This window comes from Acipenser ruthenus, chromosome 3 (assembly GCF_902713425.1).
Source record: "Acipenser ruthenus chromosome 3, fAciRut3.2 maternal haplotype, whole genome shotgun sequence".
Taxonomy (NCBI): Eukaryota; Metazoa; Chordata; class Actinopteri; order Acipenseriformes; family Acipenseridae; genus Acipenser; species Acipenser ruthenus.
Genome location: NC_081191.1, coordinates 99,486,092 through 99,508,665, shown reverse-complemented (window position 1 = coordinate 99,508,665; position 22,574 = coordinate 99,486,092). Strand labels below are relative to the sequence as shown.

Sequence of the window (22,574 nt, the reverse complement as noted above, 5' to 3'; positions counted from 1 at the left end):
GCGCAAGTTCTAAGGTGTCCCAGTCCTACAAATCAATATGTACATCTGTTTTCTAATTTTCTTTTTACTGTAACCGGAAAATAAACAGCCTAACGTTAAACAACTCTATGCAAGTTGGTGTTTTGTGACGTGGTTCTTGCCTTATTTTTTTATTTTATTTTATTTGTTGTAGCTAATATTGAGTAACAAGTGGTTAAAGCCAAATTTGCTAAGCTTTGAGTAATGTTACCTCCTTGGGTAGATTCCGTACCAGTACCATTTCCTTTTGCAGGATTATAATTTGATAACTAATGAGTATTTTTTTCAACCATTTTAGATTGGCAGCTTCATTTTGCGTGAAGTTTGGATACAAGTCATATATATTGGTACTATATGTCTACAGATGAGTGAAAGTAATCCAAGTGGTCTCTTTCCTTGTTTCACTGGTACCTCTAGTACAGTAGACGGAGGTAATATTGTCATTGATAAAGTACTAACCACTTTTTTCTTCTGTTTCAGGCACCAGCTATTCTCCACAAGAAAATTCACAAAATCACAGCAGTACTCTTCACAGCAGTAGCTCAAATTCACATTCTACTCCAAGCAGTAATCCAAGTAAAACTTCAAATGCAGTAAGTATATGTTCTGTCTTTGTAAATACTCTTCATACAGACTCTTTGTGTTGTGAAAACTCCTCTGGGTGGGGACTCCTCTTTGTAAATCCACCACCTCTGATGACACATTTCCAGCTGCTGGGATCTTATAAATCATTTGGAAGGCGCTTATTGTTAATGTAACGGTACCCTTTGATTGTCCTGTGATGAATACAGCTTGTTCCTCCAAGACCTAATGTTTTGAGATGTTGGATTTATACTCTGGGAAATATCTTCATCTATGATTGAAAGGTTTAACGGTGGAAAATGTAGCTGTTTTGTGACTGCTAGTGATCTGTACCTCTGGACTTATTTGGCTGCCAGGATATACAGCTTTTTAGGTTTCTGCTTTTTACGATACACTAAATTTGTACACAGCTGTATTTTAGGATTTCGCAGTGGTGTTCCTTTACTGGTGTCCAATAAAAATAAAATATTTCACTGCCACACTGTTAACCTGTGGCCATGTACATTAAATAGATCAGCAGTACCCACTGATGCACTGTGGAACAAGGCATAGTTTACATATGAGAGCTCCAGACTGATGATATTAAACTGGTCTCCAATGTGACAAAAAAAAAAAGAATTGGCAACTGTTTTCTTGGGATTAGGCACCATTGGCACCTATAACAACAAAATGCTGTCTCCCTTTTAAAAATGTGGCACTATGAATGTGCAATGGTATTGATCTGCAAGTATCGTGTGTAACATTTAGTTTAAATAAACAATTGCATTCTAGAAATTTTGAACAAGTACAACGAAAAATAAAATAAAACAAATAAATACAAATTTGAAGAGTTGTGTGTTGCACACGTGCCATTAACAAAATACCTGAAAACTTAAAATTAAGAATATTTATAATGAGTGAAGGGCTGAAATGCAAAGAATTAAAAAAAAATTCTTTGCAAGCTAAAAGTTTTCTTTGTGAACTCCAATAAACCACTGTTGTCTTTCGACAGTTGTTATAGGGTACCTAAGCAAAAGTTTTTGATCAACACACAGATTTTCATGTTGCATCTTCTTTAGTAGCTGCAACTATCCAAGATGATATAATAGATTTGGTTATATAGTTTACTGTCAGAAGTTTGACAGTGATTTAATTGTGCAGCAGCTTTTCTGCCAGTAAAGCAAGCACAGCAATTTAGGATGTTACCATAATGAAAAACAGTAAATGTATAAAAGCAGTGTCGGCTGTTGCAGGGAGAACAGAGTTTATTTCTGAAACTGACCATTTGAAAAATGGTGGAAGCAGAAGGCTAGAACTACTTGGGACTGTAATTGAGAAGTGTACATCTACCCAGACACAGATGTGCTACTGAAGTAACTGCTGAGAAACTTTTAGAGAATTAAAAATAAAATGTACTGCAGCTTACTTGATTGCATTTGAAGAACTGCCATTCACTAAATGTAGCTCTTGGATTGTTCTTGTGAAATAATGGTTTGGAAATGTCAAACAAATATGACACCGTGCTTACAAAATATCTATAAACATGTGCCAAGTTCATTGCAGTCAACAGCTGCGTAGGTTAACCATTCAGCAGAATGAGGCAGTAAGCGAGTTCAAACATTGTTACTGTTTTTGTATTACTTTAGCGTCAAGTTGTATGTTAAGCAGTTTATTTTGGTAGCAGGTGGCACACAACACTTATATTTGACGACCAATTTTTTAAACCCAAGAGCCATTGTTAACACAATCTTGAAGGATAAAAGTCTCAGATCATTTTAATTTTCTTCCAATTGAAAAGTATTGCAAATCTGTAAATGAGGTGTAGTTTTATATACACATCTATACATGTTGTTGCTGATTCAGCTGTCCATTTCATATTCTGAAAAAAAATGAATGGTCTTGCTAGTATAATTTTACTGTAGCTCTTTCAGCTACACTTACTACAGTATTGGCCAAATGGATTTCCGCATGTCTACAGTAAAAGTAAGTTAGATTTTAATAAGGGTGTGTTCTCAGTGCGATCAGTGCATGTGGCCTTCTTAAAACTGAAGTTCAGGTGCAGAGGCAGAGAATAAGAGCACAATCAGTCTTCAGAAAGAGCAAAAAAAAAGTTTTTGTTGCATCGGTTTTGTCTACGTGAGGTTGGAAACCAAAGAAATTATACAAGTCGCAGAACAATTCTTGGACTTGATTGGAAAATCGTACTGTATGCTTGGTTGTAGGGATGGGTCGGTATACCGGTTTTTCAGTTTACTGTGGTTTAGGTACACTACGGTATTAATACTGTTCCTTTTATTCTACACCGTAATTATCGTAATTCCTTTATACACAGGTTAACGCATTTTTTCAACTGCAAACACGCGTCTTCTAAATCAAACGATGGTACCTGCAGCCTTAGCAAAGTGTCTGAGGAAGATATTTTTGTGAACGTATACTGTATTTTGATAATGATTTTGAAGGAAACTCAACGACACAGAATACACGTTTCAATCGTTGCGTTCTGTTACTCAGAGCTTGCTGCTCTTGGCTGGTGTCTTTCTGACGTCACACGCAGCTTTTAGAGAAACGCCTTCTCCAAACCTTGCAGCGCAGCACACATTTTCAACGTATTTCACATTTTAAACGTATTTTGTCTGGATTATCAACAGTCAGTTTAATGTAATTGATTAACATTAACTTTATTGTAAAATTATACATCACTTATCACATACTTAATACATTATGTTTGTTTAATTGATTTATTTATTTAATATAGCGTTGACAAGGCTGTTCACGGTTTCATTGTATAATGATAAAATGTTGTTGGCCTCCGCTAACAAGGTGGCAGCAGTAGTTTTAGTGGTTATTTGCATTACGATGAACAGGTCACTCGTGATCTCTGCATCGTCCCTTTGGTTCACAGCCACAGCCAGCCTCCCGCAGTAACATTTCAAAGCTGCGCTGGGCTATGCAGTATCTGTGTTGAGTGACGTCTACAGCGCATCTCCGCGATTCTGTGCAGCACTGTACAGAACTGCGGAAATTTAAGAACACGGCCAATGTCTCAAATAAAATGAGCACAGACCCTCGACTGCAGCAGGATAGTGTACTTATTGTCAACGTAGTTTTGTTTGAACAAGTTATAACAGTATTACAATTTTCTTAGGTAAGTGAAAAATCATTTTTTACAAACTTCACATGTGTAATAATCATCGAAGCTTACTTGTGCAATGTTGTGACGTGTAGCTATAAATCCAATAACACGTTTTAGTATTAAAATACATTCTTTTTTGCAATACGTATTTTATTTATCCGGTTGAAACAATAAACTAATCTCTGCTCTTAAATAATAACCTGTGGTACATGTTTGTTTTAAGCAATAAGACCTATCATTTCTAATTCTATTAACCATCAGCTAACAAAGTATTTATTTAATTAATTTTACACGTTAAAATGTTTTAACAAACTGCAGTACCACGTCATATTGAGCAAATAGATACTAATACTTGTAGTATAACATTGAGAGTGTACAGCTTTAGGTTTCTTTTTTTTTTTTTTTTAATTTGATTGTCTTTATAAAAAAGAAACGTACCAAGTTATTTGGCATAGTAAAATACTAAATGCCAAATGTTTAAATCATTCCATGAACGGAAGTGTGATTTGTTGGTTTTATTTTTGTGAATTACAGTAATTTAAGTGATTTACATTAGTCTTTCGTCATTTTTTAAGCCTTATTTTATAGCTTGCATGATGTACTGTATAGCGTGATATTAAGGTTACCACCGTGTTTAATTTAACTTTTATCATACCGTGCAAATTTTATACCGTCCCATCCCTACTTGGTTGATGGTGCTGTTGTTTTTTTTGCTACTCTGAGTACCATATATTGATCGCTGTCTCAGTGATGGCTGGTCCTTGGAAATTGCTTGGTTATTTTGTTGTAGGTTTGGTAAGCTTGGGAACCCTTGATATAGAGAACACACTTTTCCACATATACCCTAGCCTAGTTTTGTGATAATTGATAATGTCACGATCAGTGACTGTCCACACAATACTGATTTTTTACAATGTAGCATATATCAGTTATCATGAGGATTGTCTATTGACTTATTATGGAATACTGTACACAATCAAATAAACAAACACCTTGCTATTTGAGAGGCACCTTGATCACCCTATTTGCAGTTTGGCTCCAGTTGTTTTGTAAACTGTCTGATAAGCACCCTGTCACGTTGCAGTGCCAGGTCCGTAGCAACCAAGCCAACACATTTTGATTTGAATTAATCCACATCAGATATTCTATTTTTATTTTGAAATACCCCACTGAGAATCAAGTATGTATTTATTTATTTATTTATTTATTTATTTATTTATACATACATACAGTAATCCATTGTGTTTCCGACTGCGGTGGGACCACAGTAAGGGCGGATATGTAAAAAGGCAAAATAAATTAATCCTGTTTTAAATACCATTATACACAGCTGTAACAATTACTATATTCACACAATTATTGTTTTGAGATTCAGCTTTTATTAGGTAGCTCCCCAATCCCTTGTTTAGAAAGATACATGGTGTTAATGCTTAACAGAGTAACTGTCTGGTCTGGGTGTGTGCATTCGCTGCTGAGTGACAGGCAGGAGAGCGGGATGGAGGTTGAAGTTGATACGCCCACAGGCGAACAGGATTTATTTACATATCCACAAACTGAACAGCTCACGTGACATTACCAGCAATGGATGTGCACAGAGCACCTACAACAGTGTATGGATACTTTGGTAGGGTCTACAATCTCTGAACTAATCTTCTCTGTTCAGAGCTTGAATTTCAGCGAGGGATCGCGGGAATCGCGGATTTTCCAAGTTGCTCATGCATATCTGCAACTTTCAGTGCGGAAAATCCCGCAGAGATATTTTAAGACACCAAGCTACTGTATTTATTTTATTTTACCCAATTTAGAATGCCTCAAACGCTACAACAATCTCTGAGGAAGTGGGTGTCAGTGACGAAAGCACTATGAGCCGCATTCTGCGTAGTTCTAGTTAAAATAAATAAATACATAAAAGTAGTGCTGGATATTTTAAGTGCCACAAGACTTTATTCTCTCGTACGTGATTCTCGGCCTCTGTCTTTAAGCATTATAGAAACTCGGTACACTGCAGTAAATAAGCAGTTTTGGTCAAAAGAAAGACTATATTAAGTCTAATGTTGTTTTGCAAGCGGTGACTTTCGCTTTAACTCTTGAAACTCAGCCCCATTCATTTTGGGGCGCCAGCGCATCGAAGGTTACGCACATATTACTCGGGCACCGTAAAAGCCGCCTACCTGGTTCATTGCTTAAAAGAACAGATTCGGGGCTTTCCAAAGACGTATTCAGTGTGTGTATGCGGTACTCCTAGCCAGAACTACAATCGCCTGAAGTTAAGCCTCTCCTCATGTGACAGAGTTGACAGCTTAGGTTTTGTTTTGAGTCTTGCTCCGTCATTGTAGCAGCTAGACTGAAAGAGGCGGTATCGTTGGAAATCTTAGAAGCTTAGCTTCCCGCCCATGTTCATTTCATGTTGAGGTTCAATGGTGCAGCTTTTTTTTTTTTTTTTTGCCATCTATGATTACAGTATCTATAGCAGTTTTTTTTATCCATATATTCTCATCTCTACCACATACAGTATGCCTGATCCTGTTGCAACGTATATAATATGAAAGGAAATTGTGGCCTTTCATTTGATATGTTGCATGCAGTACAAACTATCCAATAGTTAAACGTACATAAATGAAAACAGTGAAAAACAGGCGGAAATAGGTTAAAAAAAAAAAGAGATGGAGCGCTGGTTAACAAAAGTACCTTTTTCTTCTGCTGCTTGCAAAAACTTCACGTCAGACAATGGCAAAAGCAATGGAGAGTGCTTTGGCTCACAGTGATGAACAGCTGTTAGGTCTCCTGAAAGCAGCTTATTTTAAAGCAACACCAGTGTGAATGGTGATGCAGTAAAATATATATTGTTTTTTATATGCAAAAATCCCTCCAGCACACAAAAATGAAATTCAAGCCCTGCTGTTCAGTAATAAACTGACGTTGCTGAAGATATTGATCATGGTGGATATGTGACGGGCGGATACGAGACGGATTACTGTATTTCCTTACCATATACATTAAAGGGCATGTGGTGAAACAAGTGCATACGCTTGCATTTAGGACTGTTTTTGTACAATAGTCTCAATGTTGATACTCAAGTGTAAATGCACTTTAGGAAAAACAACTTAAATACGGCCACTTGATATATCGCGGGTGTCGGAGTCCAATACAAATCCGCTATATATCGAGGGCCGAGATATAGCTAGAGACCCATATAAAAACAAATCGGCTAATAAGAAGTACGGTACAACCACTCCCTTGTTTGATCGTATCGGGGTCCAATATAAATCTATGCGACCCGCTTTTTCTCATTTTTCGTATAAAAAGCAGCACACTTTTAATTCGTACTGTTGGAGGGTAATTGCGTGGGGCGATATAACGAGGGGTGGGTGTATTTGTCATTTCGTTGGTAGCTCATTTGAATGTAACTGAGATGTGAAGAGATTAAACTTAACTATAAATTAAAAAAAAGATACAGCTTTCATTTGGGACTGTAGTATGTGCATGCTCATAAATACATTAGCAGTACCGCTAAGTGATTTTATATTGTACGTGATTGGGTTTGTATTTGTGCTGTGCTTTGATTGGCTGGAAAAAGTGTTGCAGTAACGAGCAATCTCGTAAAAGTTAAGCGGCAAGCGCTGCAATTTAAAAAAAAACAGGAGATTTTGTTTTATTTCTATCACCTTTTTGATATGTTATTTAAGCGACAGTGCCTGTAGATGAAGTCTCTACCATTTGGAAGTTGACTGAGAATGGAGTTATGACAGGGTTAGAAACTAACAAAATTGGTACGAGTCCTAAGGACGAGTAACTTTTTAAACTTGCTAGTCCTTATGTGATGTTCCTGAGTCGGAATCAACAGTGTTGGGTTCCCTAAAATATTAGGCTTAATTTTTTTTCTCATACATTTTAGATTTATTATTTTTGTTGTAGTAAAAAAGGAACAATTGTATTTGCTTGCGATTGTAAGTCGCCCTGGATAAGGGCGTCTGCTAAGAAATAAATAATAATAATAATAATAACAATAAACATTAATGCTCCAGGTGTGTGCAATTTTTGAAAATTAAATTTGTGTTAGAGACAAAATGCTAGAAAAATCTACTTGCCCCCTCACCGTTGCACAAAACGCACACAAAGTAGAATATGTTCCTTTTCAGTGCAGTTTGAAACACATTTGCTAGTAAATTTAAGGAACATAGTAAGAGTACAACTGTAATAAGCAATACTTGGAGTTATTCAAATATAAAAATAGCCTCTGTCTGTTTTTTTTCCACTCTTCCTCTAAGCCGAATGTGTTTTAGTTTGTTACATCACAGATACGAAATCATTGCCAACTATTACTGCTGATTTGTGGAATTCTGATTTTCTTGATGTTTCATTTTTGTAACTGCTGAACATTATTTTTTTTTTAACTATTTTTCTACTAAAATGCATGCAATATTTACAGTAGGTGCCATCCAATTCTGCAAAGACTTTTTTCTTTTGTTTATTTCTATTATATACTTTTTTTAAAAACATTGTACAGCTATTTTTCCTTATCTAACATCTTGCCCGATGATGGCTAACTGGAACACTGCAGGGTGATCCTGGATTCATACCCTGATGGTTTTTTTTTTTTTTTAATGGGAGGGCAGGCAACATTCTTTCCCTGCATTACTCTTACTGAAAAATAAATACAGAAATGAATTGATACATAAACACATTGCCATGAGATTTAGTCTATTTTATTTTAAAATATTGTATTCTCATATATAACCATTTCATTTCTATCATTATAAACATTTGTCAATCTTCATGTTTTATTAGTTTCACAAGTTGGATTGTGCATATCCAATAAATAACTAATCGCTTCTGTTCAAATTTAGTAAAAAAAATAAAAAATAAAATACTGCTGTAAATCCCCACATTTTTGTAAAATTACTTTTACACTTCAAAGCGATATGCTATTAATTTATTCATAGCCGTACTTTGAATGTAAAATTTTGGTATTATAAACTAAATTTACTTTAGACATTAAAACCATATAAAAACGTCATCACAAAATGGCTCCAGTGAATAGCCATTTCCTCGCATTGCATTTCTTTGAAACGGACCGTGTGAAATTGTTCTAATATTTTACACTAAATCTTGTAATATGAACACATTAGTAAGAGAGTTAAGCAGTTGTCCCTTAAATCTATATAGTTTTAAATTCTTTAATATTTTACAGTGATTTAAAGATCGACCTACCAAGTAAGTGTGTGGTGTTCAAGCAGTTGGGCTTTTTCAAAAAAGTACATTTTGGTTTCAGCCTTCTCGTTTCCAGCCAGCGGCCGGCTAAATTGCTGTCTACTTTGCTAGATGAGGCACCTAAAATAAAATGTTCCATAGAATAGTATTAAAAATGTTTATTTTGTTACAGTAAAATAGCGGCAATTTCCACAATTCATTACATATGTAAGTTGAGTAAAACATTCCTTCTCTGAGGGCACTTCGTTTCTGGGATTGTTTCCATGAACATCATGAATGGACCAATCAGTTTCGAGCTTACAAGCGATGTTGGTGATGAAGGCCAAACTGTACAATCATATACCTGAGTCAATAACCATAGAGCAGAGTTATGACATTGTATAACATTTTTAAAAAAGAAACAAACAACCTACTTTTTCTTTAAGATCATCTTTTTTACTTGGTGTACGAAATAGTGAGTGTTATAGCATTGTAAAATGTCTTCTGCATTGACTTAGAAGATTGATTTGAAACCTAGCATATACAATTAATTCAGGAAACGATATTCACATTGCGCAATTAATTAGGGCTGCAAGGAAGGGTACGTTTTGACCTTCGAAGGTTCGGAACACATTACCGAAGGAAGATTCGAACCTTCGATGGTACTCATTTGCATAATTTATTGGTGACGTCACAATACTATTTGTTTTATATTTGATTGGAAATCCTATTTTACAGGTAGTCCATATAAATGGAATAAAACATTCACTAATACGTTGTATAGAACAATAACCATGTTTTTATAATTTAAATAAAAATACAAATTGTTTATTTACATGTAATTGAGCCTGCTTGTGATATATACAGTAAGCATTGCAACAGAACCAACTGCTGCAGACAAAGCTTTACTTAACAGTCACCGTTCCAAGCAGGTTATCAGTCACATTTTACTCTTACTAAAAATATTAATAATACTAATAATATGAACTTGTCAAGTGACCCCAGAGATTGGTTATGCCTCCATGATATGAGTTGCTCGCACAGTTTGCATTCAAATTTTTTTTTTTTTTGGTCGTCTGGGCATTTAACAAAAAAATCCCAAACAGCAGAGGGGTTTCTAAACATTTCTTTCAATACAGCTTAGCCTTACGCTGCAACGCTTTGCTGTCAAGATGGCGAGTGAAGAAATTAAAGGTTTGCTTTTGGATAACATGAGCTGGAGCGGGGAGGGACAGACGGTGCTCAGTTTTCTAAATTAAAATGATTAATGTTAGTGTATATTTTGTATGTTTCAAACATATTCTACCATAGCACTTCTCTTACACTGTCTTGTACACTAGGTATTCAGTACATATTTTACTGAAGCAATACAGCCAGTAGAGGTACGAGCCCACTGTTTTGGATACTAGTACCCTGCTCCATACACTGCAGGGGCGTTGCTACCGTAACGGTTTGGTAGCGGATTTTAATAACAACTTTTATTTACGTAATATGCATTATACAAATCAAAAGATCGAATTTTGCATGCGAGTGACATTTAATGTGTGATTTTATAGTATTCACACATTGTCAAACAGTTTCTTTTAATAGGGGGGAAAAAAACCTGTGAGTGAACCTGTTTGACGAACCTTCGAAGGTTTAAAATAATCTTCGAATCCCTGGCTAGTGAACGAACCTTTGGACACAGCCCATCAATTAATGAATATGACTGATTTTATTTTTAAATGCTTTGTTTTGCTCATTCAGTCTTTATTAAATGAAAACTATCACTATGAGCAACATGATGTACCGGTCAGATCTTTTTCTGCATAATCAGTTGCTGTGAAACTGTGGTCAACTAATACTGACAGTTGAGACACAATATCCAGATAAAAAGTGCACCCACACACACCCAAGTACAAATATGTGTAAGCACATACTGTGATTATCTAGCTATGTTTAAATAGGCATTTATTATTATTATTATTTATTTCTTAGCAGACGCCCTTATCCAGGGCGACTTACAATTGTTTGAAGATATCACATTATACATTATGTCACATTATACAGATATCACATTATTTTACATACAATTACCCATTTATACAGGTGGGTTTTTACTGGAGCAATCTAGGTAAAGTACCTTGCTCAAGGGTACAACAGCAGTGTCCCCCACTGGGGATTGAACCCACAACCCTCCGGTCCAGAGCCCTAACCACTACTCCACACTGCATTATAAGGCATGGTACTTAAGTTCATTATTTTTAGACTATATCTAAATTCCATTTAAGAATTAAGAAGTTGGTCAAATGGAAATGTGTGTACAGTACGCATCTTTCTCCTCTTCTGTTGATGTCTTTCCAAAACACAGCCAAATTTTCTTTGTATATTAGGCAAGAGCAACAGTGGGGGAGGGAGGGTATTTTCACGCTAAATGTAATGCTTAGTATAAAGTACTTTGGGTTATTTTCATTTTTATTGTTAGAAATTGATTTAATGTTTACAGAAAATGCAACAAACGAACTTCTGAAAACCGTAAAATCAACAGTGTTTGAAATTGCAGTTCTTGCAAGTGCATTTTTAATGTATTTTATTTGGTAGTTAATGAGAAATGGCGACATGGGAAAGTATAGTCAGAATCTTGGAAGACTAAAAAATAAATATAAGGACTGGTTGGTTCCATGAATATTTTTAGAAACTTTTTGTATTGGTTTTTTTGTATAAAATGCAAAGGTAAAAATGGAATACATGAAAAAAACATCAAACAAAATACAGCTTATGGCTTACCTTTTCTGTATTCAAATGTACTACCAATTAATACTTACTTTTTAATTTAGAAATTGCTTCACATTTTTCTCTTCTGTCTCACTTGGTTTTATGGTATCTATATAATGTAACATTGCTTGTTTTTGTGCTTGAAATATAATATCTCTGTTTTCATTGGTGTCTGGTTCTGTCTTTCTTTTCACCACTTTTTTTTCTCTGTGTAATTATTGCAAAACCAGTTAGCTTAAATATGTGGACTTTACTTACTTTGAAATTTACTGTGTGCTAAGACAAGCTTGTGGTTTTAAAATTCTAATTTAAATAACATTATTTTGTAATTACTTTTCAGACACAAGAAACTTTTACTTGCTCTTAAATCTCAACCCCTGAAATAAAAAAAAATTAACAAAGTTATACACTTACTTTGAATTTTGGGTCCCTATTAAGGCACATATTTAGGCCCAGGAGATGCAGGATTTAGGCCCCTGTAATTTGTTTTCGGTGGGGGCGTTGCCACTTGCCCCTGTGCTGGGAGAGGACCCCCATACCCCCCTGCCTTCTACTTTCAAGCCTCCTACTTTAAATGAAAAGGAAAAGACTGGTTTATACCGAAAGTTCAGTTAAACCATGACAATGAATACAATTAATCGTGTAAGTAATCACCTGGACAAAATTCAATGAAACGCATTTGCAGATCTCAAAATAATGCAAAATTCAGTATGACCAGGGTAGATGAGGGAAGTTTGTTCTGTTTTGTAAGCATTATAAATGTTTGTTCACCACTGCTACACCCCATTAGAAAACATTTTCCTGCATTTAAATGCAAGTCTGTGAGCATAAGACTTTGTACACTTTTGTTACTACTGAGACAAACATCAACTAGTCCTCCATCAGTTTTAATTCGCCACAGGCGTGCGTTAGTTTCTAACCCTGAGCTATGCATCCCGAGCTGAAGGCAGTGGGGGCTAATGAAAATCAAGGTCAACAGTGGAGCCTTCATCGAGAGGGCACTATCACTATTAGAGAATTTGAAAAACTGTTCTTTAACCCTTTGCAGTCAATTTATTAAGTTTTTATTTCTTAGCAGTGCGTGTCAGGTCCAATTTATTTTCACACGCACAGTTAATTTTAGATGTGCTGTTTTAAAAGTGTTTTTTTCCACAGTCAAATGGGTTTAAAAGGCCCTGCATATCAACAAAGCACTCACTAGGCATCTCCAGCCCTGCCCCACCCTTTCGTTCGCTATAGCTTTCACGTATGCTAAGAAATAAATAATAATAATAATAGTTGTACATACCGATTAATCATCTCCTGATCACTCATTTTATCACCAAACGCCTCAATAATGCGATCCAAGTCATTATTTTATTACTATAACATCTCAAAAAAGCTCTGCAAATGTCCTTGATATTCTCTGAGCGCTGATGCAGTACCAGCCAGCTTGTTTCCTTATGACCGCCCCTATCTGATGCCAGGGGCAAGTATGACTATTCATGAGATACGCCCTTTTTTTTTAATTTTTTTTTTTTTGGCTTGTCACGGCTCCTGTCCCTCCCACTCGGCCATTAAATGGTTTTCTCGGCTTTTTCCGGAGAAAAAACGACTAAAAACCAGTTTTTTGCATCTTTCTGATGATGTCGGACAGGGTCCGACATTGGACCTGATAGGAATAATTTCAATGTCGGACCAGCTCCGACATAGGACCGCAAAGGGTTAAAACAGCACTTTTTAAAACCTAGATTTACCTTGAACTTATAATGGTACGTCGGTACCCTTCAGCTGAGAAACTTTAGGAAAATAGTCCCATAAATGTTTAACTTGGTTATTGAAATTTTGCTTTAAAAAAGCATTTGTGGCTTCTCTTGGCTGTATTTTATAGCTGACTTAAACCGGCTCTTGTGTTTGGTGAACCCACACGGGAGCACTCTGGGCACACCTTTTTGTTTTTTGTTTTTTCACTGTCTTGGGTTAACTTGCACTTTTGGTGCAAAAACAACTGTTAACCCTTTGCGGTCCATTTATTCAGCACGTCTCAGACGCGTCGCATCCAATTTATTTTCACACACGCAGTTTATTTTAGACACTGTTTTAAGTGTTTTTTTTTTTTTCACAGTAAAACAGGTTTAAAAGGCACTGCATATCAACAGGACACTCAGTACTGCATCTCCAGCCCTGCCCCACCCCTTGTTCGCTATATATTTCACATACCTCTTCATAGTCGTGCATACTGATAAATCATCTCTTGATCACTCGTTTTATCACCAAACTCCTCAATAATGCGATCCAAGTCATTATTTTATTACTATAACATCTTAAAAAGCTCTGCAAATGTTTGTGATATTCTTTGAGCGCTGGATGCAGAAGCAGCTATCTTGTTTGTTTATGTCCGTGTTATCTCTGTGGTGCCGGGGCAATGTGTATTGCTCAGATCTGCCCCCCCCCCCCCCCCCCCCCCCCCCTTTTTTTTTTCTTCCCCCCCCCCCCCCCCCCCCCCCCCTTTTTTTTTTCTTCCCTTCTTAGGCTTCTCTTGGCTCCTATCAGTCTCACTCGGCCATTGAATGGTTTTCTCTGCTTTTTCCGTAGAAAAAATGACTAGAGACCTGTTTTTTACGTCTTTTTGATGATGTCGGAAAGGGAAAATTGTAATGTCGGACCTGGTCCGACATACGACCACAAAGGGTTAGTTTACTTTGGCAAGGACTGAGAGTACAGTGATAATTGTTTTTGGAATGCTGTTTTGTAAATTGCCAAATACTGTATTAGTGCTTTTGTTTTTAATATTTACGATAATTCACTGGTTGTATAGTATACATACTGTGCTATAGTTAGTAAACTTCTTGCTAGCGGTTGAAGGATACAAAGAACATGGGGTATCTCCAACTTAAATACAGTTTCTTGAGAACATCAGAAAAATACTAGTTTTACAAGCTTTACATCAGAGACTCTCTCTCCTCTGCCTGGGCCAAGAACCTCACCATAAAAAACTTTCCCATATCTCTTTGTATCTGGAGTAAAAATACCTTTTGTCATTTTAATTGACCCATTAGAAGTATCTGACTCTATCCAGATCTTCCCTGAAGAAGTTAACTCTTTATTACCCGATCATAAATGAATCATTAGTAAAAACTTGTTTTACTATTTTTGGAAGATGTTTATCAATATGTTTTGATTCTAACAGAGGACAGCTAGTCTGCCCCAAAAGGTAAACATGTTAGGACTGCAGATCAAAGAAGACCTAATGCATGTTTTTTACAACACTGCCCTCAAGTCTCATCCTTTTGTTTCTTGCAAGGACAGGGGGCCTAGATTTTAACCCGAAATGTACCTTTATGTTAAGTTCATTCAATGAGATATATTCTAAAATCTAATGGCTAATAAAAACCTAAATAAATGTATCCCTACAAAAGGCAAAACATAAAATCAACCCAAGGGCACCAAGGCGATGTCATACTCATTCATAAAACAACAAAAAAATAGAGCCTATTATGTTGATGAAATTAATTCAAACAAACACAATGTTTTCTGAGTGATTCACACACTAATTGTTACAAAAATAAAATGTAGGTCACTTTTCCATTGTAAAAATACTATGGTATAAAAAATCCAATTTTAAAAACAACAAACTTTTATAGCGGAAAAATACAAAAGGTAGTTTGGCAAAAAATAAATATTCTGTGTGTTTTTTTCTAAACTCTGTCACATACCACTAACTTATACATAGATTAGACTAGATGCAAATAAGTGATGTCAGTGAAGGCAAACTGGTTGAAGATTTACCCATGGCTGGAGTTTGATAACAATAGTGGTCAAATGAGTTGTTCAAACTGCAGTGTCAAAAACAACACTGGGACAGCTGGATGTACATAATGTTAGATGTTAACATTTGAGAGACTTTATATAGTTTCACAGTTCTGGAAATTTTCAGTTGCAAAGGATTTAGTTTTGTTATGGTGCACTGCTGGACACTCAATTCGGGGGGGGTGGGGGGTTGTCTGAGCAGGTTTGTGAATGGGTTGTAGATCAGATGTGCTGGTGCTGATTTTTTTTATTTTTAATCGGAGGCATTGCGACAAGCGGCTTGGGCACTTCTGCCGCCGGTGCTGATGGTTATTTCGTGTCTTTGCTGAAAGCTGATCTACCTGTACTGTTATCCTGTGAGATTCATAAAAACAGCAGTTACCCTTTCAGATCATCAAGAACATGGCAGAAAAGTGAGCAGATTAAAATGTAAAAAAATTGAAATATATATTAACTAAAAACCTTGTTTTGAGGTTGACATTGCAGTAGAGAGGGACTTGTGCATTAGAACTTAATAAAATGAGTAATTCACAGATTTGGTTTGCTTTTCAACAGTTTTTTACTTTTTTTTTTAAATTTATTTTAAAACAGACCGCTAACTCAATGTATTTTGTTGTACAGTAGTCCCCTGCAATGAAACTCTCTAATTTGGGGGGTGAAAGTTTGAAAAAGTTAAAAAAAAAAATTGTAGTTAGCCTTCTGTGTACATGCTATGTGGTTCTATAGATCAAAGGTGCGCAACCAAACTGATCACGGGACGCATATCCAAAAACTAGCTTAACCTAATCTACAACTTCTGTCAAACTAATTTGAAGCCAACTTTATTATGAAACTATACAAATATTACTGTATGATTTAAAACCTAATGTATGTGCTAAACCTTTCATTACAAAACATCTCCTTATTTTTTGCAGCATTATGAACCTGCAGATGATTGGTCAGAACACATTAGCTCATCTGGGAAGAAATACTATTACAACTGCAGAACAGAGGTTTCACAGTGGGAAAAACCCAAAGAGTGGCTGGAGAGGTACTTCATTCTAAAACAATTCTATCACCAACATGTTGCTTATGGTGTTTTAAAGAGAATATATATTTACCTTTTTTATTTGTCTTTTTTTTGTTTCCTTATCAGAGAGCAGAGACAAAAAGAAGCTACAAAAATGGCAGTCGTTAACAGTTTCCCAAAAGATAGGGATTACAGAAGAGAAGCCATGCAAGCGACCGCTACGAGTGGTTTTTCCAGTGGAAGTAAGTAACCGGTTTAGTTTTGCATACAGTTGGTAGGCAAAAGTGGTCACTTCCGTTCATTTCACAGAATGCTTTGGTTTTTGTTGATGTGCTGTCATTGGTTGAACTGCACTGGTGCAGTGCTAGATAGTGTTTCAATTACTGTGTGACTGGGTAGTGATTGACATACTCCTTGGCCCTCTTGAGGTGTTCAAGGTTTGTTTAAATTGAAAGTTTGGTGGCCTCGGTGTTGAGGACAGAGGTTGTAGTAGGGGACTGAAGAATCAAGACTTTCATAAAGTTCCTTTTAGTAAAGCAAAACACATGCGTCTTGTTGTGAGACAGCAGTAGGTGGCATGATACTTTTCTCTAGGCCATCGCTACTGTGAACACCATTCTAATGTTTACGTTTCCCCTTTATTTTCATTGCAACATCACTTTGAACGTGAACTAAAGTGGAAGAGAAGCATTCCAGTGAGGCCGGTAATGCGCACCCTCAGAATATTTTGTCTCAGACAAGCAGACACAATGACAGCGACTACAGACTGCCCAGAGCAGAGACTCAATGCAGTGCTGCCCCAGAACAGCACAACAGCAAACCAGTGGTTCTGCCAGCTGCTTCTGCCCCAAGCACTGTTTCTTCTAGTCCCTTTACTCTACTACCTGGTCACCAGCCAAAGAAATCCTTTGCTGCCAATGGAGCTGCTACTTTATCGAAACTGCCACCACCCACATCCTCCACCCCAGTACAGAAATCTGAAAGGAAAGGTATGTATAATATAGACTATTTAAATAGTTTATATTTGGAAATGAGCCATTTTAATTACCACTAGGTATAGCGGCCTTAGCTTGATTTCGTACACAATCCAAATGAAAATCTAGTTAATTTTGTTAAGTTTGCAATCAAAATTCATTGTATAGTTAAACCTGTCCCTTCACCTGCATTAGATTAGTAATTAAGATTTAAAACCATAATTACCAGTGTAGTATTTAAAGTCCTTTGGCAGCCCGTTTTTTAATTGCACTTAAGGATTTCTTTGACTCTCCTCTCGCTCGTCCTGTGTTCGGACAAGTGGTTTGAAATATGATATGCATAGAAGCTTGGATTTAGTAAAGATTTACTGTGTTTTTAAAGAATCAAGTGTGGCTTTAATGTCAAGTTTTAATATCCAATGTAAGGATCTGCTTATCTACAGATCTTCCCCAGCTCTGTACTGTCCGGTACTTAGTTCTTTCTTTGTATTGGAAAATAGCAGTGACAGAGACGAGACGGGAGTAGGAGGACTGATGCATTCTTGTACTGCGTATTTTAACTATATAGTATTATATCTTAAATTAAGGAAACTTAAAGAATAGTTATCAGAGTGTTCTACCAGACGTATCATCAAAACAATCGTCTAATTTCATAGCGGTTTTATTTTTAGTACTAGTCAGTAAAATCCAGCATGGATTTTTTGCAAAATCATTTAAGTGTAACCTTTTTATTTACATTTTTTAAACACAGTATGGTCTCTTTTTGAGATTCACAGTAGTAGGTGATTGCCAGTGCTTTGACCTGTGACCTAAGATGTTCTCCACATTGGGGTTATATATATATATATATATATATATATATATATATACAGACGTGCTCAAATTTGTTGGTACCCTTACAGCTCATTGAAATAATGCTTCATTCCTCCTGAAAAGTGATGAAATTAAAAGCTATTTTATCATGTATACTTGCATGCCTTTGGTATGTCATAGAATAAAGCAAAGAAGCTGTGAAAAGAGATGAATTATTGCTTATTCTACAAAGGTATTCTAAAATGGCCTGGACACATTTGTTGGTACCCCTTAGAAAATATAATAAATAATTGGATTATAGTGATATTTCAAACTAATTAGTTTCTTTAATTAGTATCACACATGTCTCCAATCTTGTAATCAGTCATTCAGCCTATTTAAATGGAGAAAAGTAGTCACTGTGCTGTTTGGTATCATTGTGTGCACCACACTGAACATGGACCAGAGAAAGCAAAGGAGAGAGTTGTCTGAGGAGATCAGAAAGAAAATAATAGACAAGCATGGTAAAGGTAAAGGCTACAAGACCATCTCCAAGCAGCTTGATGTTCCTGTGACAACAGTTGCAAATATTATTAAGAAGTTTAAGGTCCATGGAACTGTAGCCAACCTCCCAGGGCGCGGCCGCAAGAGGAAAATCGACCCCAGATTGAACAGAAGGATAGTGCGAATGGTAGAAAAAGAACCAAGGATAACTGCCAAAGAGATACAAGCTGAACTCCAAGGTGAAGGTACGTCAGTTTCTGATCGCACCATCCGTCGCTTTTTGAGCAAAAGTGGGCTCCATGGAAGAAGACCCAGGAGGACTCCACTTTTGAAAGAAAAACATAAAAAAGCCAGACTGGAATTTGCTAAAATGCATATTGACAAGCCACAATCCTTCTGGGAGAATGTCCTTTGGACAGATGAGTCAAAACTGGAGCTTTTTGGCAAGTCACATCAGCTTTATGTTCACAGACGAAAAAATGAAGCTTTCAAAGAAAAGAACACCATACCTACAGTGAAACATGGAGGAGGCTCGGTTATGTTTTGGGGCTGCTTTGCTGCGCCTGGCACAGGGTGCCTTGAATCTGTGCAGGGCACAATGAAATCTCAAGACTATCAAGGCATTCTGGAGCGAAACGTACTGCCCAGTGTCAAAGCTTTGTCTCAGTCGCAGGTCATGGGTCCTCCAACAGGATAATGACCCAAAACACACAGCTAAAAGCACCCAAGAATGGATAAGAACAAAACATTGGACTATTCTGAAGTGGCCTTCTATGAGTCCTGATCTGAATCCTATCGAACATCTATGGAAAGAGCTGAAACTTGCAGTCTGGAGAAGGTACCCATCAAACCTGAGACAGCTGGAGCAGTTTGCTCAGGAAGAGTGGGCCAAACTACCTGTTAACAGGTGCAGAAGTCTCATTGAGAGCTACAGAAAACGTTTGATTGCAGTGATTGCCTCTAAAGGTTGTGCAACAAAATATTAGGTTAGTGGTCCCATCATTTTTGTCCATGCCATTTTCATTTGTTTTCTTATTTACAATATTATGTTGAATAAAAAATCAAAAGCAAAGTCTGATTTCTATTAAATATGGAATAAACAATGGTGGATGCCAATTACTTTTGTCAGTTTCAAGTTATTTCAGAGAAAATTGTGCATTCTTCGTTTTTTGTGGAGGGGTACCAACAAATTTGAGCACGTCTGTATGTATATGTGTGTGTGTGTGTGTATATATATATGTGTATATATATATATATATATATATATATATATATATATATATATATATATATATATATATATATATATATATATATATATATATATATATATATATATATATATATATATTTTTTTTATTTGCTTTGAGTAATTTACCTTTTGAGGTACTGACGTTTAGGGGTGTGCTGATTCACACACTGAACCGTAATATGTTTCTTGATGATGCGATTATCGATACAATAACACCTGTATCGATACGCTGTTTTGTTTTTTTAGATAAAATTTGATCTGCTAACAAAAAAAGAGCATGCATTAATTTGCGCCCACACTGATAACTGGATAATATTTATTAGCGTGTACTCTTAGCAGCCTCACTTACTATGCACTGTGTTTTGAGGGTGTTTTGTCAAGTCTGGTGGCAGCGGAGCGAAATGGAAGCTAAGCGAAGGCGCGTTATTAATGTTGATAATCCTCATCAGGGTGATGGCTAAATTCAACCTGCAATGGCCGGTTTAAAGTCCGGTGTGGACCCGCCTCGTGTTCTTGATAAAAGTCATGATATGCATAAAATGTGTAAGGCTTGAATTTACAGGCTCCAGGCTGGGGCAAAAATGGTTGCAAATGTGAAAAATAATTTGTAAAGTTTTTTTTTTTAGGGGTTAGGCTCATTGGCGCCTGTAACACAAAGCTGCCTCTCCCTTTTTAAAACCGCGTGTCAATATTTATGAATGCGCTATGACGTCGGTCTGTAAGGAGAAAACACGCGTTTAATAAACTGAAGTGCAAGAAGGACGGTAACGAATACACTAAGAACAATTTCATCGAATACAAATGCTTGTAAGCGCAGACAGGTGCTGTATTATGAACACCAGCATAATACGGTAACCCTAGTTCCTTGCAGCAGTTTTGACAGTGACCAAACATGTTTGAGTGTTGAATTAAGAAAACAATTGATTCAATTAAGTAATTGAACTCGGGTGGAACGAAAACCAGAAGACCCTGCGGCTCTCCGGGACTACGATTGGCCACCCCTGATTTTAGTATTTAATATCGTAAATAGCAGAACCAGCTCGCTACAATTTAAACTTTATTTTTACTGAAAAATAAACAGTAACAAGTAATCATAAGAGCTGTCTGTGTGACATGCTGTCAGACCAGGACTTTACAGATACTGAGCATGGGAGCTGCTGCACTGCAGCATGCTGTTTCCCATGTTACAACTGTACACAATTAGAGGTGCCGTCACAAATTCCAAACACAACACTTGAAAAATATAAACATGCTGAGTTCATTGCAGTCATCCGCTGCATATATTAACCATTCAGCAGAATGTGGCAACAAACAAGCGAGTACAGACGTTAAATTACTGTTTTAGTATCACTTTAGTGTCTTAACAAGTTGTATTTTATAGCAACCAGCTTGCTCCTGAAGTGGCACCAACAATTGGCTTTTACCGAGGAGCCATTGGCTCCTAAGGCAACAACTGTGTCTGGAGCCCTGATTTGATATTTTGTTTTAAAGAAATGTATTTTAAAGAGTGAACAAGAAACAAAAGCAAGACAGGTCATGACACTCATTTGACCAAAAGTGCTTTACCAGTGTTTATTATAAACACTTGCACAAGCTAATGACAGTTTTTTATGTTTTATATAGATATCGTTAAGACACTGCCGATACCCAGCCCTACTGACTTTATACTCGTATTCTGTGGGTCCCTAGATTAAGTTTGATCACGGATGTCATACAAGAACAATTAACCCTTTTTAATAGCAAAACTGTATCTTAAGTACCGGAATTTAAATTGTGGGGAAACCTTAGCGTTTTCAGAAATATATTTTAAGGGCAATTCTCATACCTCCCATTAAATTTGCATTTAATGGCACACTCGCTAGCGTTCAGAGATAAAGGGCCTCATTTACGAAGGGGCACACAATTAGTGTGCACGTTGATGATTTCCGTATTTACTATTGCAATTGTATTCATTATCACGCAAAATAGGGGGCATATTATGGCGCACACTGGTGGGCCGTTGTGCTAACTGGGTACACCCCTGGCTTACTTTTTATATATATATATATATATATATATATATATATATATATATATACACACACACACACACAGTGCCTTGCAAAAGTATTCAGACCCCTGACCAATTCTCTCATATTACTGAATTACAAATGGTACATTGAAATTTCGTTCTGTTTGATATTTTATTTTAAAACACTGAAACTCAAAATCAATTATTGTAAGGTGACATTGGTTTTATGTTGGGAAATATTTAAGAAAAATAAAAAACTGAAATATCTTGCTTGCATAAGTATTCAACCCCCACACATTAATATTTGGTAGAGCCACCTTTCGCTGCAATAACACTCTGGCACGCACTTGCCGATTCTTCCTGAGCAACATCCGAAGAATCCGACCCTTCCTCACCAACTATGCTACCCAGCTCCTGGTCCAGGCCCTGGTACTCTCCCGCCTAGACTACTGCAACTCCCTCCTGGCTGGCCTCCCTGCGTCCGCCACCCGTCCGCTCCAGCTCATCCAGAACTCTGCTGCCCGCTTGGTGTTCTCTCTGCCTCGCTTCGCCCACGCTACTCCACTACTCCGCTCGCTCCACTGGCT

The 22,574-nt window shown here is 36.7% G+C and overlaps 1 protein-coding gene across 5 annotated transcripts in view; it reads left to right on the top strand.

Annotated features, from left to right (window-relative positions):
• The window catches only part of LOC117394664 (WW domain-containing adapter protein with coiled-coil-like), a 62,542-nt gene that overhangs the window by 14,893 nt on the left and 25,075 nt on the right, over positions 1-22,574 (top strand). For 4 of the 5 annotated variants that reach the window (XM_059019698.1, XM_059019707.1, XM_033993068.3 and 1 more), the window contains 4 exons: positions 499-611; positions 16,360-16,475; positions 16,581-16,696; positions 17,132-17,443. In XM_059019698.1, the coding sequence (XP_058875681.1) occupies positions 499-611; positions 16,360-16,475; positions 16,581-16,696; positions 17,132-17,443 (657 nt within the window). The remainder of the gene's footprint in view (positions 1-498; positions 612-16,359; positions 16,476-16,580; positions 16,697-17,131; positions 17,444-22,574) is intronic. The other variant, XM_033993071.3, reaches the window with a different exon arrangement.